This window comes from Electrophorus electricus, chromosome 2 (genome assembly GCF_041902795.1).
Source record: "Electrophorus electricus isolate QZ-2024a chromosome 2, ASM4190279v1, whole genome shotgun sequence".
NCBI classification, from domain to species: Eukaryota; Metazoa; Chordata; class Actinopteri; order Gymnotiformes; family Gymnotidae; genus Electrophorus; species Electrophorus electricus.
In genome coordinates this window covers 9,064,508-9,083,971 of record NC_137498.1, presented here as the reverse complement: position 1 = coordinate 9,083,971, position 19,464 = coordinate 9,064,508, and the positions used below count along the sequence as shown (strand labels likewise).

Genomic DNA, 19,464 nt, shown 5'->3' with positions numbered 1-19,464 from the left:
ACAGTCAATAAAGTGATAGTGCAAAACTGTATTTCCCAACCACAGAAGTCTAATTACAGGCTATACAACCACATTGACAGCTTTTTGGTCAACATACAAAACAAATTTAAAATATATATTTTAAATACTTCTAATACTTCAGTGGGAATTTTATTTTGACATAATTTGATTTGTTTTGTGGCCGTATCACAATGCTCAAGAGGGATAATTCCATTGCATTAGTGCTAACTCTATAATATAACACCATTACTTGGAAAGTCAACACTTCATTATAAAAATTAGTTTTTAAATAAACTTTTAAACATGCGCTGATGAGCTTGTTCACCTGCCCCCCCCCCCCCCCCCCCCTCAGGTACAATCACATGTCTACTAGTGTCACGAATGTAAACCATCCTGAATGTTCCGATACACATTTATAATGGGTCAGTACTGTAGCCAAACTTGCAAACACAAGTAGTACTAAAGCAGTACACCATCTTATGCTAACAAACACATGTTCCTCTCCAGGGATCTCAACAACAGAATTTACATCAAGATTTGATGGCAAAACAAGTGCAAAGGTTCCAGCTGACGCTTCCACTACTGACAGTGCAAAGACTCTGACTGACGGTAACATGCATTTACTGCATATCAACATGGTCTCCTAATATCTTAAAAAGCAATTAAAATGCATGCTGTGTAAAAACACAAACACTAACATGCACACAAATACACATAACATTTGTATAACATTTGCCTTCAGATGTCCAAAACCCTGCTGGTGATCTATTATATATCCTCATGACTACTGCTGTGGGAGCTGTCCTCCTCCTGCTGCTGGGTCTCGTGGGGGTCTTGTGCTGGAGATACAAAGGTAGACACACACACGCACACGCACACGCACATGCATGCATACAAGTTGTGGGTCACACTGTCTGTTTTTCTAATGTAGTCCAGAGACATGGACAAACGAGGCTAAGAAAGGGGCAAACAGAAGAGAAGAGAGAGCAGGAGACACAGGTGAATGCTCACATACCATCCACTGTAACATAAGAAAAACAACCTCCGCATCATTACTGGCACACGTCCTTCAAGGTCAAATCTTCCATGGTGTGTGTGTGTGTGTGTGTTTTTACAGGATTGTTCTGCTGTGCTTTGTTCACCTGTTCAAGTGAGTGCTATTTTGTATCTGAATAGTGGGGGGGGGGGGGGGGTTCAGATGATACAACACAATTAGTACAATACCATTCAAATAACGGATCACATACATCACGTACAGCACTTTTTAAATTTTTTTATTTTTTTTTTATAAGGAAAACCATCTTTGGGAAACAGGTTGTGAAGTTCAGGTTTTGTTGAAGCAGTAACAAATACCTGAGCAGAGGGTTTTATACAGATAGTGTGTGGGGTTCCCTAGTTGTGTGGGGTCCATGGTGAGTTTCTGATACAAAGCAGCTCTTGATGAACATTTTTGATGATGGCTGTTGTGATCTCCAGTTTGAAATCAGTGGAGATGGTGGTGTATAGGAAGCTCAGACTCCACATCACTTACTGTACTGAGTTACAAAGAGAGATGGACAGTTGTCTTATTTCAGAAATGTATCATCCATCTCTACTGCTTTTTGCATGTTGACCTCCAAGTTGTTTTCAGTGCACCACAAAGCCAGACGAGCCACTTGACTCCACTAGCAGTCCCGTCAATGTTGCTAATGAGTCCTGTTAGGGTCATTTGCTTGATGATAGCTGGAGATGCACTTGTTGGTGTAGCAGGAGAAGAGGAGGACTGAGAGTGTCCAGCCTTGAGGAACCCCAGTGCTGATGGATAGGGGCTCTGACAGATAAGGTTCCAGGCACACAAGCTACTTTCTATCTGACAGGTAGTTGAAAATACCCTGACAGACACAGGGTTCCACTCTCAGTTGTGTTGAAAGCTGAGCTGAAGTCTACAAACATGACTCTGTTATAGGATCCTAGAAGGTCCAGATGAGTACAGACATAGTGTTGATTGTGACTGTGCATAGTGCAGATTGCTCTGTATGCAAACTATATCAGTCCAAGGAGGTGGGAGTGATAGACTTGACATAAAACAGAACCAGCTTCTCGAAGCATTTCATGACTACTGATGTTAAAGCTTCTGACCTGTAGGTATTAAGTCCTTCTTTGGACAAGGATTATTTACCATTAAATTCTACATGTGTTTCACTTCACCTGTGTCCTTATGGAGCACAGCTCTTATCACTGCATTCATATGAAAACGGGTCTTCTGGACATGTACCAGTGATTTCACACCACATATAGCATATTGTTGTTGCCCTTTGCATGATGGTCACAGGTGCATAAAGGTTATTGGTGCATTTGAATTGTGCATTTGTGTGTATGTATAGACTCTTATATACAGTATTTTTGTGAAAGTGTGCTTTAGTGTTCACACAAGTTTGCTAATTTTCCATTTCTGTGTTTCTACAGGAAGATTCGAGTGTCCTATACGCAACTGTAAATCGAAAAGCGAAATGCAAAACAGCACAAGAACAGGTGTGCATCATACTGAATGTGTGTTTTGTAAACATGTGTGTTATGTAACAATTGTTAATGTGTTATTCCTACAGGATGATATCACTTACTCCACTGTAATACACAGTCAGAAAACCAAACCAGCATCCACTCCAATGGATAATGCAGATTAAACAGAATATGCCAGCATCAAATTAAATTCAAATTAAGCACACACTCTCTCACACACACACACACACACACACACACACACACACACACACACACACACACACACACACACACACACACACACACACACAAACACACACAAACAAATGCAATCAAGCAAATGGACAAAAAATAAACATACAAAAACATATATGGTAGCCAGTAAATAGCAAGTATTTTATTTGTTTCTTCACTGTAAATGCCTCATTAGGGGTTAATCTGCTGAAAGATGATTTGAATACTTCTGTGAATTATTAGCTTTTTTGCATGTAATTTATTAGTAGTAGTGCTTTTGGCTTTAATGAAATAAAAAATGATGTGTAAATGTTCACGGTACGGCCCCTCCTCCCAGACGTCTTTTTCTGTGTGTGTCGCCCTGTGTTTCACACCTGCTCCTCATTTTGTGTCATCACTGTGCATGAGTAATTTGTGTCATTTCTGTGCATGAGTATAACTCTCATGTTTAGTAGTGTATGTTGTTATTGATTGACCATGTATTAGCCTATGTGCTACATTGTCTGTTGTCTGGTGTTAATAAACGTAACTTTTGTCGGCTCATTCGTGCGTCCTGCCTAGCCTCCGTCGTTACATAAATGTGCATATCATTTTATGTCAAGTGCTTTATTGTTGACTGTAGCCATTACTTCACTGTGAGAATTTATTTCTGTTTTAAAAATAAAGAGCAAAAGCCAGATGAGAGTGGTTTCTATTTTTACCTGCTTAAAATGACACATTACACCTTTATAGAGGTGAGGCACTAAAATGAGTTTAGACTGTGTACCAGTCTATATGTACACCTGCTCCATAGGTATGACTGTAGAATTAGTTTAGGCTATAAGACATGACACTGTTTCATGGGTTTCTAAATCTCTGAAAGTGTAGGTGGGACGTTTTTCATCAAATTACCTAAATTATTGCAAATTCCATTAGCATTAAAATGTCTTGCCACTGGAAGTGACAAATTCTTAATTCTGATGGTCCAAAGGTGTTCAACAAAACAATCAGCAAACATTCTCTTGGTTCCTCCAATATACAGATGAATACATCTCTTGCAAAAGATAAAATAGACCACTCCTGGAGTAATGCATGAGGAGGAATAGGTGATAAAAACGGATCCTTTTATTCTAGTTATTATATTGCCTTTGTTAATAAGGTTTTATGAAGCACATCTAGAGCAGGCTACAGTACCAGTTATTATTATTATTATTATTATTATTATTATTATTATTATTATTATTATTATTATTCAACGGGTCATTTACCTGTCTTTAAGGGCATGCCTGTTTGTTAGTTTATTATTGATTATACACACACACACACACACACACACACACACACACACACACACACACATATATATATATATATATATATATATATATATATATATATATACAGAGAAATTTCAGACAGCGACCCTTCATAAGCTGTGTAAGCAAAGTGCTTAAGAAGTTGTATATTTTTCTATAGATATCCACTCGACATCTTTAACTACAGTACCTTGCAGCTGCTTCCCAAGAATCTTCAAGTGCACAAGTGCTTCAAGTTTCCAGAATAAATGTATATTAGAAGTATCTAGATAACACTTCCCCTTTGGTCAAACACACATCACTTATGAAAAGCAAGACAATGTAATTTGGTAGAGCACCTTTCATCCACAATAGCAATTCAAAGTGCTTTGCACAAATATATAGTAGCAACAAAGAAAAAAAACATTAAAATAATATGAAAGATGCTAATAAAAAGGACACCATGTACACAAGGTACAGGATGGCAACACTGTCAGTGAAACGATAGATAGATAGATAGATAGATAGATAGATAGATAGATAGATAGATAGATAGATAGATAGATAGATAGATAGATAGATAGATAGATAGATAGATAGATAGATAGATAGACTTTGACAATAGAATTTGGCAAGAGCTGATTACATGTGACTGTGATGCATCACTTTAAATAGTGTGTTAAGCCGTCCAAAATGAGCTAAACTTTAAAAATACATGATGCAATCTGGTTTATGAGAATACATTAGAATTATTTGGTTCAGTTAACCAACTGCCATCAAATCTATTGGTAATCTTGCTGGTATTTAATTATGTTTATCAGGGATATTTTGTACATAGGCTTGTCCTAATTCTACAAATTGGAGTCAGTTTCCCAACAGAGTGATGCAATAACATAAAAGAGCAGAGTGCCACTTTAAATACTCCTAACAATATAATGCTGTACATTGAAACTGAACCTAAATTAGTCAATGATGTGTTTATGTACTACTGTGGTTAAAGCAAAACTCTCTCATTAGTTGCATAAATTAATGTGTTTCTGCAGGCTACACACTGGACAGCAAAAGGGAGATCAAATATATCACTGCTTACACAGGAGATTCAGTACTGCTGCCCTGTTCCTGCACTGACCTACACACAAAATCTGAGTTTCACCTTGAAGAAACACAACACTAAGAGAAACACATGGGACATGATCTCCAGTGAGAGTGAACAGTACAGAAACAGAGTTCAGCTGGGCACTGTTCATGCTCCAGAAAATCTCTCTCTCCTCATATCACACCTGACTGAAGGGGATTGGGGAGTGTACAGGTGTCATCTTAAAAGGAGAGAATATAAAGACACCGTACTCACCGTTAAATCTCTATCAAGCACAGTGATAATGTCATCATTAGACTGAACCCACAACTTTTGACTGTTCCAGACCTTCTGTGTTAAGCCATGTTTAGAGCAGTACTTTAACCAGATGTTACTCAAATGCACCACCATGTTGTAATGAATGCCATTAGGGTTGCAAGCAGTCAGCACTGAGGTAGTAGATGGCAATTTTAATTTTAGATTAAAACTGCAGCTATGAACATAAGATTTATTTGAGCCGTTAACACACGTAATACATAAACCTCTCTCTGAACAAGCTTCTCTCACTTCTCCATTCTGAGAGTGTAGGGATCACTGCAGAAAATCACTCCAGATGAAGCGTCTGGGTCAAAGCATTTAGGTGGTGTCATTTTGCTTTTTATTTGAAATCGAAAACCTACCCCAAACTAGCAAGGCCTCCTGTTGGGTCTACATGAGCTTATGGAGGGTGTCTGTGGTGGTTCAGTCTGCAGTCTGGCAGGGAACGTGGAGATGGAGAACGTCACTGCTTACTCGGTCCTGCAGCCCTGCTCCTGACTCGGTCCTGCTGCCCTGCTCCTGCACTGACCCACACGCCAGACCTGAGAGGTTACACTGTGCCAGGCACAATTCAACCAGAAACACGTGGAGTGAGAGTGAACAGTACAGAAACAGAATTCACCTTTACTGCTCACTCTCCAGGAAATCTCTCTCTACTCATATCACACCTGACCGAGGAGGATGGCGGGCTGTACTTATGCAATCATAAAGGAGCTCAAAACAGATACATTAGGCTCAATGTACAACGTAAAACATTACATAGTATATATATATCAGTGGGCTTGTATGTTTAAAAATGCCCATAAAAAGTATAACTTTTTAAACATAGCATAGCTTTTAAATAATGACTAGAGATAATGTGTGCAATATGGCTCAGGGCCAACTGTCTCCTAAATGAGTAAAAGGATTATTTCATCTTCATTTTCAACATTCAGAGTGGTCTTTGCGCTGCACCACCCCTCACTCCTCACTGTTGTTAGTCTCTCCTCAGACTCTGCCCTACATCCTCTTTGCTTTGGTCACCGTGATCTTCCACCACATCATCGTGGCTGTGGTCTACTGTACCAAGAGGACCAAAGATACAAACAACATAAACAAGCTGTTGTAGTATCACTACGCCTCCTGAAATTAAGAATTTATCATCCATTTTACCTCAGCATCAGTTCCTGCCACACTTATCAACTAAAAGCAAGGAATTATAGTATAGATAGGATAGGTGAATAGATGTTGCGAATAACCATCAAACTATCTGTGGAGATTGTATAGCCTGCACTGTATAGATGAACAACTGTTCAATTAATTTTTATTGAAATTTAAAGTTCAGTTACATTACATTGTAAAGCTATAAATGAGACATTGCAGTTCCTGAGGAGTATTATAATTATTAACATTTTTACCTTCTCTGGTAAAGTACTGTTTTGATAGTTCCTCTTTTGTTTATATACTGTTTATAAACTATGTTTAAACATGTATTAAGCATTGTTAGATTAATAGTCCATCAAAATGAAATTCTCTTTTAGTCCTCCAGATGGCACTGTTTCTGCGTGGTGAGGCCAAGGTTTCTGACAGAGTGTAGAGGACAACATAGTCACCTGGAACATACTGCCTCTTTATCTTTATTCGGACAATTCAGTCTGTCGTTGTAGACATTTAGTTAGTAGTCTATAGACTGTCAACTTAGTCGTTTTAGCTTTGATTTTAGTGCTCGATGCACTGCTTCTGGTGTGAAATGAGCTTAAGTTGTTGGCCTATGTTGTGGTAAAAATGTCTTTATTAGATCAACTTGATGCAAGTTCAGATGTAATACTTTGCAGATGTAAGTTCAGAGGTAATACTTTTAAAGTCTCTTAGCTCTTCAGAAAATCCTCCCCTTCCCCCCAGCAATGGTCAAAGTGCGTTTGGTTCAACTTATCTGAAGAAAAGTTTTACTTATCATAATAAACATAAGCACTCTTACCTGTGGACTTCAAGGACTTTTCCTAATGAAGAGTGTTTCTCGTCATTTCTTGTCATTGCATGTACAGGTAGAATGAGATGAGTGCAACACTTTTTTCTCTCAGTTACTCAGAGACTATTTGGACTAGACCAACCACTTCTTTACATATAAAGCTTACATCTGTCTTCTAATTAGTCATGCCATTTAAAAATGATTACACATGACATCCACTTATTTAGTTGAATAGAAGAAGTCAGATGTTGCAACTGACCCCAACCCTGGGGACGGTCTCAGCACAGATCAGGGACGGTTGTATCATGTTACATATACATTATTTTTACTTTTGCCTCATCTTAACTGATCCCTTGGCTTCAGGCTTCTCTCTTTTTTTAGGAAGTGGGAATAAGATTGGTGTGAGAGACGGTGAAGTCCAGGTCCAGTGGCCCTGACTATATATGAGACTCTTCTCAGAATACTGAAGGGAACTCCTCAGAATACTGAAGGCCTCCTCCTCACTTTTGGTGTAGCCTACTGAAAACAAAGTGAACACAACGTCTGCTTTTATATGATTTATTCACTTATTCACGTTATGCCACCCCCCGCACGCAGGTATAAGAAAATACAAATATTTTGTTTGTTGTGACAGCCCAAGTGCCACAAGGCAAGGAGCAGGAAGCACAGACGTCTCTTGACGAAGACATGCATTTATTAAATGACCATTAACGCCAACCTGAGCACAAACAAAGACCGACAACCACTCCAGTAACAGATGGGTTTAAATACGTTCATAAATGATGCATGTACAAAGGGGCAGGTGTGCTGGACTGAACTAACAGCACTTAGGGAGTCATTTTGGGTCTCTCCCACTGGGCCGCCACATCTCTGTGACAATGAACTGAGCCAATGATGACATTCTCACCTATAATGTGAGACTGTTAAGGAAGAAAGAGGAAACACCAAATGACTTTTAAAAACTTATAAAACCCTACTGCCTCCCTATATTTGTTGTGTGTGTTGGGGATAGAAGTTTGTCAGAGCTTCATTTGAATACACTTCATCTCCACTATAACTGTAGTTGTCAGAACATTCAGTAGACTGTATTGAAGAGTGTGTACGGTGTGTATCAGCAGTCCTGCTGTAGCCATGTGTAGTGTGTGGAACTCAGTAAGAATGCAGGTGTGTGTTTATCTGCTCCTTGCTGCTGATGGTGAGTGTGACTTTCCCTCTACTTCTGTAGATCATCAAATATCTACACAGTAGCTACTTTGTTAAGAAACACTGAAAACATCTAGTAGGAGTCCAGTTAGAGACGACATCTCATATATTTCTGATAACGTATAACACTCCATGTTATCTGAATATATAAGGTAGAATTTGAACAATTACGATTTGCTTTTTAGACTGCCATCAGTCATAAATCTTGAAATCAATGTATTATTGCGGTGCAGTTAAATCTCATGCATATCAGCTGCAGCACTCAGGCTAGAGTATAATAGAGCAAAGTAAGCAATCGTTATACTGTGATGGAGTAAATCTTACTCTCAACAATCCCTCTACTAGATAAAGGAAGTAACAGTATAGTGTAACTTACAAGTATGTAAAAGATAATTAGGCTTTCTGCATATAATAATGTGCTTAAAGCAATTCACTGCGTGCTTGAGATAGTTAAGCCATGTCAAAAAGAAAATCAATGTTGAATTTTTAATTTGAAACACACATGTGCTGAAGACATTGATAGTGAAGGACTTCAACTGGTGTAGCTGAAGGCTGTACACTGGAACATCACAGGATCACAGAGATCACTGTATACGCAGGAGATCCAGTACTGCTGCCCTGTTCCTGCACTGATATACACACCAGACCTGAGAGCTTCACCTGGTATAAATACAACACAAACAGAAAAACATGGGAAGTGATCTCCAGTGAGAGTGAACAGTACACAAACAGAGTTCATACTTAGAACTGACCACACTTTTCTATTCTTGCAGAGGCTCCATATAAACCTGTAACTCTTACTCCAGTGGACACTGACACATCAAGTCCAACAGCTTCAACTAAACCTACTACAACAATGACATCTCCAGATGGTTATAAGTTATTAATTTCATCAACTACTAATGATGGTAAGATTAATTTATTTAATAGTATTCTCCAATCAACACCATAAAATGATTCCCCACTAAATACTACTACTACTAACAATAATAATAGTAAGTGACATCAACAATTAATTTCTTAATGCAGTTCACTTCATATAGGATACTGTAAGGGTTGGCACCAGGCCAAATCCCCCTCCGGCCACCAGAGGGAGGCCTCAAGTCAACCACACCACTAATCAGGTTTAACACCCAACCGCTGGGTTAGACCTAATAAAAGCCCCGTGACCCAGTCATTCAGTGCTGAGTGTTTGTTAAATATTTGAGCCAAGCTCCTAGCTGGTAACTTCAGGTATTGAGGTCTGTGAGCCTTCCTGCTACACCTCACTTCTTATCTGTGAGGGTGTTTGTGTTTTTATACCTCCCCTCTACAGTTTTCCCTCTCTAGTCTGTCTCTCTCCCAAGGCTTCCCTTAGCCATTCAAATTCTTCCCTGTTTTCTGGTCTTGTTTGGGAAATTTTAGTTTGGTTTTCCTCAGTGCATCGGGGTTGCCATTTCTTCCCGTGACGTCCTTTGTTCTTCCTTTTTCCATGCTTGGCATGGTGTTTAGTTTTTTTCATTTTGTTTTACTTGATCCAAGATCTAACTGTTTTGCACAGGGGCCCACCTTTGATAGAGTGTGGTTGCTCACCCAGTAGGCTATTGGTGTCATCACTTAGCTGACCTGGGTTCAAACCTGCCTTACATATTGTGGGGTTTCATAAATTAAATGAATGCTAAGCTTACACTAATAGAGAATAATGCGCAGAATGGAATGGGACTAATGCTTGAATTAATAAAATAATTACTGTATGTCCAGACATAAAAGGAAATGCCCTAGACATGCATATGTGTGATTACACAAGAAGACATGTGTAGGAGACGGTCAAACAGAGGTGACGGCTGAGATGGAAAAACACAAAAGCAGAAGTGGTGCAAGGCCAGAAAAACTATAAGTCTGTCTGCTGCAAAGTTATGCTTTAGATCTCACTCGCACTGCATTGTGAAGTGACATCTCCAGAGCTCTGCATTAATAAAAGGCCACAGGGTAACGCATTGGTTCCCTTCTCTTCTTTCCTGCATCAACGGACACGACAATATACGTTCTTGAACTGTTTTACAGATGATCTTTCCTACAAAGGGCCATACTGATAGATACTTTGTTTCCCAGCATTCATACGTGACTCTACACTGGATCCTACTTTTCAAAGCCCTATTAATATGATCAGTTAATTATTCATGTTGTGTTTATGACCTGATTATATATAATCTTGCATTCAGAATGTGATTGTGTTTATTTTTGATAGGGTGTGGTGTTTGGTTGTTAGATTGTAGATTGTGTTGTGGTGATTTTTAATGGTGCTTTTATTACCCAGTTTGATTTTTTTTTTTTTTTTAACTACCCTTCAGGAATTTCTGCTCAAGCTTACTGTGGCCTGCACAGTGTTGTATTCCCAAAGCTTGAGGAGCTGAAGACAGACCTGGTAGCTGTGAAAGAAACACACCACCTAATGGTGGCAGGTTATGGTGAAACTGATGAAGACACTGAAGAGCCATATGAGGATGTCACCACAGATGCTTCAACAGATGATGAATTCTAGACTCCATGCTGTCTACTGCATTTACCACATTAATTTCAAATCTGTATGCCTATATAATACATGTAATGATGTTTTTATCCTTGTCTCTTTGTAGCTAGGTTGTTTGGTTGGGTGTTCTTTATAGGCTATAAGAAAATTAAAAAATGTATGCTAACCTTATTTCTTTTCAGTAGTAATTAACCTTTGTGAAGATGTGATCAAAACGTTGTGTTATAAAGCACATATTGGAATAACCCCTGTAAAACCATGTGCAGGTTATTTTGGGGCTACAATCCTGCACTTTAAAAAAATATATTTTTTAAAAATAATAAACCATTTGAATCAGTAATGAACAGAGCATTTAATTCTGTTTGTCTAGTTGCTAAATTTCATAATATAAGCATATATTATGCAAGAAAGTGTTTGCATAACTGCGTAGCCTTGGTACTGAAACACCAGAGTAAAGATAAGCCGTTTTGTTGAACATTGTATTGTGATCAATAAGCCTAATTTTCAGTTAAAATTGTATAATTTCTTAAGAATTTATTATTATAGTTGTTGTTTAGGTTGCATTTTGATCCTTAATGAGTGTTCAAATGACTTTGGATTATAACAAATACAGAGTGAGTGAATTGTACCTATGTGGAATGATTACTAATTAATTAATATATAGTTTACATGTATAGGTTATATTTACTTTATTTATTTAGATTTTTTAATCTGAGCCTGATGACAAAATGATAGCATAAAGAGGAAATGATTTTAAAATGTGATAGTGTGATTTCTGATATGAGACTATAATGTCATTTCAGCTGCACTTTTTTCGTTGTTCTAAACAGCCACTGAACAGAATTTAGCCCTCCATTATGTCATAATTTGTGTCATTCTATTTCTGACCCCAGATCAGTTTATTGAGTGGATTTGCCGATGACGATCATTTTAGACAAAACATCAACAGAGACTACAAACAATTCTTCACGCATAAGAGGTACTGAGAAACGAAAACAAAACGTAAGTAGAATTTAGTTTTATCTACAAAGGCAGATACTAAATATTTGATAACGGAATCGTATTATAAACAAGTAGCCAATATGCGAATTTAAAATGAGAACACATTTTAATGATAGAGAACTTTTGACTGAACGGAGAACTAATTAGTGGGCTGATAGTGAGCTCCCCGCCCCACTAGTCACGTGGTACGGGCCGCCGCCTGCAGTGGGAGTTCATGGTCTTGTGTGTAACCACGACTATATAGTCACACACACCTGCAGCGGGTTATTCTCCTAATGTCTGTGTGTGTTTATCCCCCTGTCGGTCTGTGTTCTCGCTAATGTTCACGTACGTGGTGCATTTTATGGTTTGTAAGCTGTGTTCAACGTTGCTCATGTTCATCTTGTCTGTTTCGTGTGAGCGCCACTGTGTTCGTTATTCGTGTTCGTCTAATAAACGTCTGTCTACGTCAAGGGAGTTTGTGGGACCTGCGGCACTCGGGACGTCTCAGCTGTTTAATTTAACGGACCGCACAAATATTTTAAAATGTGGCATAAGTGAGTAGAGAATGAACTAGCTAAAAGGAAACGTTGATGAATAAAAGGGGAAGTAGCTGAAAATATTCGCGTAACTGAACTCCATTAGATGAAATGCGTTGACTGAGACAAGGGAAAGTGACTTCTGCGCTTGTTTTAGAAAAGTCTCTGTAAGACCACGAGTGTGGCCATTATGCACTGTCGGACAACAGACAACCTTTGTTTCACATGTATTAACATTTGTAGAAGAAATTGAGCTACGGGTGGCCATTTGTTCTGTTATATAACTATATAAAACAATAAAATCTATAAGCTTTGATTTCTCATTTCCATAGAGTTATGAAACTAGGCTACAAAAGTAATCCTGTGCACAAATGCATGTAAAATAAGCCTTGTTTTATAGAAAATTGTGTTGTAATCAAAGCCTAATTTTCAGTTCAAATTCAATTACTTCTTAGGAATAAATCTTTAATTTTATTTTTTAGTTGTCAAAAAACACATACAAACTGTTCACTTTTTAAAAGAAATAAAATGGCTTTATTATCGTTCAATACAATAGAGCTTTCTTCTGTCCTTTCTAGATGCCAAGGGACAACTTCATTACTAATATCATTACCAGAAGACACAAGAGTCATAGAGACCCTGCTACCATTGCTGGGTTTAAGCAGCATTACTCGGCCAAACTGGGAGAAAGTGTAAGTGTCTACATCATTTTATACGATAATTTTAATGATTTATATAGACTGCATCCACAGTTTTATTTATTTAGCCTTCACACTTTCCTGACTTATACAGATGGTAGTCCAAAATATGCTGTCCATTAGTGGAGTTTCCACTGCCCAGGGGTGGTCAATGGATGATTCATTTCCTTTACAATTCATCACTGATTATTTCTCATTTCTCACCCAAGAAACAGGAGGACTGTAAGGAGGTTCATACCATCCGGAGCAGAACTGCTGAACACTTTATGATCACAGAGTCAACGGAAGAGATTTGCTCTTTGGACCACAGCGCCCATGTAGAAGGTGCAGATGTACTTTCTTGCATAAATCTAGCTTTTCATTAAGAACACACAGTAGGACATGATGTTTGTTCACTTTAAATATGTGCCTGTACTTTATTATGTAATTGCATTTGTATTGATTTTTGGGAAAAATAAATTGTAGATGTAAGAGAGGATCTGGGTGGAGTAGCGGAATCTATTACAGAGGCAGTCAAAGTGGAGAACACCCCAGCTGGTGAGTAGCATCAAAGCACCACATCAATAATCAGAGTTTACATACATCCACTCCATGGACACCAGTTTAAAAATTCTACTTTTATTTCAAATATAAAGGCTCAGAATGCAAGAGGTTGAAGAGAGTACGCATCTTCTTCAGACGAGCATGGCAGGCTATAAAAAGCACCTTGTCCTGTGCCAAGCGCTCCAACAAAATTAGCCCTACTCTTTAACTTTTCCCAGCTCTTTTTACCAATTTATTTTGTATTTCTTTTTTCCCTTCATTTTCCCCAACCTGTCTTTTCATTTTCTGAAATAACATCTTTTGACTTTTTGATTTATTTTTGATTAATAAACTTTACTTCATGCAAAGATTTTGTCTGTTTGCATTCTGGACCTTTTAATCATATTTTTCATTCTAAGACCAACCAGGTTATAATTCTAATTCAGCCAAATAAATCTTGAATGATTCAACTCACTTTAATAACATTTTTAGATTATCACATATATGTACAGTTTCATGTCACTCAGCATTAAGAGAGAATTTCACACTCACCTTTCGTGAGAGGAAGTACAATAAAGAGAAAACATAAACTGAGCATCTCAGTTTATGTAATTCCTTATCTCAATGGAAACACCATTGACCTCCCAGCACACACTGACAACTGTGTTCATGAGTAGGGGTTGGGTCTCTGATAGAGGGCTAGGGTGAGGTCTTAGAGCTAAATGGCCCTCCAAACTGAGGGATTCAGAGTCTCACTTCAAATTGTGCATTAGGAGAAATTTCTCAGAATCCCTTGTGAATCATTGAAAAAATCTTTTGTAACTCAATCCCAAGGGGCAAGATGACACTTGAAAACAAGGGGTAGGAGGAAAAATGAGAGGGGATTGGGCCTTGGTAAAAATCTAAGCAATAAATCTAAGAATCAAATGGTTTAAAACATATTACTTTTAATATGCATGGTTTTACCTAATCCTAGAGATATATAATAAAGTTATCTGTTACAAGACAAGGGGGTTTTCAGATCCAGTACAGACTTTAAGTCCTATAAGATCAAATACATTTGAAAAAAGAACTAAAATTCTTACTCTCTAATTCACCATCTTAAAAAAAAATGAGATCCCCTCTAAAATCCTCAATGTCAGACCTAGCTACCATACACTGTACATTCTTTAAATTGAGAACAGCATTTTGAAGTCTGATTTCTGACTCAGTTACTGTTCAAATGGACAAATTAACACAAATTACATCAAATATGGCCCATCCAGTTACTGGCTTAGACACAGCGTTAGTGTAATTCTTATTACTTTATCTGACACCAAATCAAAGGTGATAAATCTGATTTTGAACCCTGACAGACTCAGAGGGGCCTGGATGTTGCACCAACTGCTGTGATCAGATCATCATAGTGAATCAACATACAAGACAACGCACTGGGAAATAACTCAAAACTGATTTATAAATGAGTCACAGGACTGTTAGAGAGTTTGGAGCTTAATGTACGTCTGTCACATCGCTATGTCTGTTTTAGAATTACATAGTTCCATATGACTTAAGTAATATTTGTATGAAACACTGATATATATGACCAACATCCCTAATGTTATAACTGCCCCTGATTTGTGTGCTACAGACTGCCATGATTGGTTTGTCAAAACAAATGAAGACTCATTCAAATATCACTCAACAACTTTATTTCCATTCAGATGCCTGGGTTTGTGTACATCTGTATTCACTGTGCCATCAGAAATAATCCAACAGTCTGTTACTTTTTCTCATATCTGGTGTAAGGGAACTGGACTAAGTCTGAAAGGAGCATTTAATTTTAAGTTTAATTATAGCTAAATGAAGTCCCTTCTATATGTAGCTCACTAAACTAGCACAACATTTAGCCTTTCATTGCTCCGAGATAATACAGAGACGTGACTATATTTGTTGCTAATTGATATGAGAGATATCAGTAGCACTCCCATCGTACTGCTGACTAGACTGTGTGGGAGACGTCTACCACTACACAGTGGGGTCGGTTATCTTTCCCATGAACAGGATCCTCCTGGTGTTCTTCTCCACAATGAAGACTAGGAACGGTCTGTTGACTTCTGTTTTGAAAATAAATGACAAGGGCATGAATTCAAGAGTAGTTGCAGCTGTAGCCTGAGTGCCCTGCTCATCCACGCTGAGGACGGCCTTGTGCAGGACCTGTGGGGAAGGACCAATCTGGGCAGTCATTGAATGACACTTTAATGTATGTAAGCAGTAGATGCATTAACTTCTGAACAGTCCTTGGTGGACAACAGATGGAATTTGCCTGCTGCATCTCACCAGTGTGTTGACTGGATGTAAAAGCATTGTGCAGTGTGTTGATTGTAAAGTGTCCTTGGGTACTTGAAAGGCACTATACAAATGTAACTTCATATTGTGTCATATCAAGAGAGACAAACCTAGAAATTCACTTTTTTTTTTTTTTTATTTGAGGCTCAGAGTGCAGTCAAAATTCTACTGGATATTTAAGATGGGCAGTCTATGAACAATATCTCCCACACTCATAATGTGACACTCTAGACATGACAGCATTTCTCCACATACCTTGGAAACTGCCACCTTGGCCCCCTTACTGATTCCAGAGAAGTCTGCACTGTCTGAGAATGCATCAACCATTCCCATGTCCTTCAGAGTGTCCCCAAGACAGGAGGAAGCAGACACTGAGAACTTGGGCATATACAAGTCCAAAGTGCTGGAGAACAGACATGGTCAGTCAGGCAAACGCACTCTTACATGGAATAGCATGGGCAAAATATTTATTTAACACATTTTTTTCATTGGTAACCTTGTCAGAGAGTAAAGGTTTTACTTTGTGGTACTACTTAATATGTATAAATGAAAGTATATTTTAAAAAGCATTTCATGATACATTACATTTTGTGGACTTTGTCCTTCCAGTACTTGAGGTGATCCTAGCTGATGTGTTTCTCCAACTCCTCCATTTTTCCATGGTCAGGCAGGACGATCATCATGGAGGTGTTTCCATTATATGGCAGCATGATAACGGACGTAAAGTTGCCCTGGTCATAGTAGAAGTCATATTCACCATTTCTGTTCATCATATCCACAGGCACTGTGGTGTTCTCATCCACATGAAAGTCACCTTTGCTGGTGTGCTCCACTTTAAAAGCCTCTTGCCGTTTACCTGAGAGAATGAAATACAAAACTGGTTACTGCAGTTCAGGTGAAATACATGAAAAATTATTTAATCTCTAGTGGGTTCTACTTGTCTCCTTTTACCTTTGAAATACACATAGTTGATGAGCATCATCACAGTGGCAGCATCCAGACTCTTGACCAGATCAGTGATCATGTCCTTGGTCTTTTTGGCAATTAACTTGTTGATCTCCTGCACAGCGACTTCAGGTGTGGAAAAGTCCACACTGATGGCTTCACCTTTGTAGAAGTGCTGGATATCTTTCAGAAACTTGTCTTCAGGCTTGAAGCCTTTTTGTACAGCTGCAGCTCCTCCTATTTCCAACAGTAGGGCATCCTGGCTGTGGTCCAGCATGTGGAGAAGGTGCTTATAGCCTTCATTGACCTGATCAGCTGTGAGAGCACTGTAGTCCAGAGTGCTGAAGATTTGTGAGTGGGTATTGCTCTTGGCCCCCAGGGCCAGCATGGATAGAACCATGGAGATACTCAGAGGAGAGAAGAAGATATTCTTGCCCTGGGTGTCAGGATGGCTGGCCAGCTTCTTGTAGAGGGAGAAGGCAAAGTCTGCGTTGTGGGGTGAGAGTTTGTGGCAGGGTTTGTCTTCTCCATTCTGGTGGGGGTGGGCTGCATCCTTGCCATGATGGAGATGTTGGTGGTGATCTGCTGAATGGTCTTGATCATGATCCTGCTCCTTGATGCCTACAGTCCAGTCCACTGACAGTATGAGGACAACAATCAAACAGCACTGGACCTTTCCCCACATTTTAACACCTGCAGAAGCACTGCACAGATTTGAAATGTATCACATGCAGGTTCATTTAAACACAACTATTACATTAGAAAATAGTCAACACATGGATTTTCATAAGAGAGGTATATACGTGATAGCCTGCATGGAGACTACTTCTGAGTCTAGTCTTTAATTCAGTTTTTACATTTTTAAAGATGTAATAGATCACTGTTGAAGTGTTTGCCATTTAGTTGAAACAAGATCTGAGGAAAAAATTATTTGTATCTCCAGAATATCAGTCATCTTACAGTACATTTACTTACCATCCACGTCCTGTCAGCAGTAAACTATTGGGATTGAGTTCATACATTTTATAGTCTGTTTGGTGTAATCTGAGGTCAGTCCTTTAAACATTAACCACTGAGGGGCTGTTTCAAATAGAGCAGGAACATTGCACAGCATTTATCCTTTAGTTAACATTACTGATGCCAAAACCCTGTATGCTGGCATTGTTAGCTCTGGTATTGATTCCTGTTAGGCTGTGTAGTCTCATTCCAAACTCAGCTGCTGCGGTCTTCGAATACACTAACTGATCTGTGTACATAAGTGCAATTCTTTTTATCAGCTATACAGGATGGCAGTGTTTTTTCATATTAGCTAACATGTACTTAGTACTTTCAGAGCTCTTTTTATTCTCGGTACCACTGACCTCTCTGAGAACCTTCACACAACTTGAACGATTCCTCGCCATCGCAGCCAGTTTTGGAAGCTTTTGAAAGTGCACATTTAGCCACACAGCATGTTTCAGTCTCAGGTGTATGCATTTTTATTTTATTTATTTACCTCCTATTTCAATTTAAGCTTGTATCATTAGCTCTGCTGTCATCATTTACCATCAGGGTCAGCTGCAAGCTCCATCTCTGAGCCTTTATGTGGTTTAAATGCACAGACGTGTTGTAGAGTTAGCCACACTGCTAGCAATAATATCTGACTAAATTAGCTTAGCATTTCTCATCATGACGGTTGAGCAGATTGTGAAACATTTTATGTTTGCCTTTAAAAGTGGGAAAAAAAACTTATTTGAATCTATATTAGGACATTCCCCTGATTATACGATCAGATTTTCTGTTTTATTAACTCCAAACATCTTTCACTGGTTAATGCTGGTTATTGTTTTTCTTCTTTAATAAAGAGCATAGATCTTGCTGCATTTCTAGAATCATCCAAGGCAGATGCATGACGCACCAAGCCCTCCACTGAGTCACCAATGTAAAGAGAAAGATCGCAACTCTACGGATCCACCTCGTTTGACACGAGGAATTCCTGATACGCCCAACGTAACTTAGCGTGTAAAACATACAGAAGGTTAGAGTGAAAATAGTAAGACATCTTAAATGACATCACATTAATATTAATCTAGATGGGGTGTAAAGGGAGATATGTTTTACAAGGGATTGGTTGTCCGCATGTATTTTTTTTTTTCACTGGGAGATTTGCATCTCCTCACATCCCTCTTCAAATCAAGCCCAGAATATAGTTCTGGCTTTCAAAATATGACTAAACACATGCCAACCCATTATGTTTTACTGCCTCCTCAACCAGAGCAGTCTAGATCCAGGGCTGTTAAAATATATTGTGGATTTAATTTTAAAATTGAGAACAGCATTGTACACGCAGTGAAGTTTCATTTTCATTTCAGTTCCAACTCACATAGAATTAAACCCCTTATATGTTTTATTTAGCACATAATTCTATTG

The 19,464-nt window shown here is 38.5% G+C and overlaps 1 protein-coding gene across 1 annotated transcript; it reads right to left on the bottom strand.

Moving 5' to 3' along the window:
- Positions 1-16,715: 16,715 nt before the first annotated feature.
- Positions 16,716-17,991, bottom strand: LOC145660143 (alpha-1-antitrypsin homolog). Its single transcript, XM_081724192.1, has 2 exons — positions 17,062-17,991; positions 16,716-16,966 (listed from the first exon to the last, which is right to left on the bottom strand). The coding sequence occupies exons 1-2, from the start codon at positions 17,738-17,740 to the stop codon at positions 16,734-16,736; spliced, it is 912 nt and encodes a 303-aa protein (XP_081580318.1). The 5' UTR covers positions 17,741-17,991; the 3' UTR covers positions 16,716-16,733.
- Between the last annotated feature and the right edge of the window lie 1,473 nt (positions 17,992-19,464).

Coding starts and splice junctions, on each gene's coding strand:
- LOC145660143 (XM_081724192.1), bottom strand. CDS start 17,740: ATGTGGGGAAAGGTCCAGTGCTGTTTGATTGTTGTCCTCATACTGTCA. Junction 16,967..17,061: donor CAACTATGTGTATTTCAAAG/GTAAAAGGAGAC, acceptor TCATTCTCTCAG/GTAAACGGCAAGAGGCTTTT.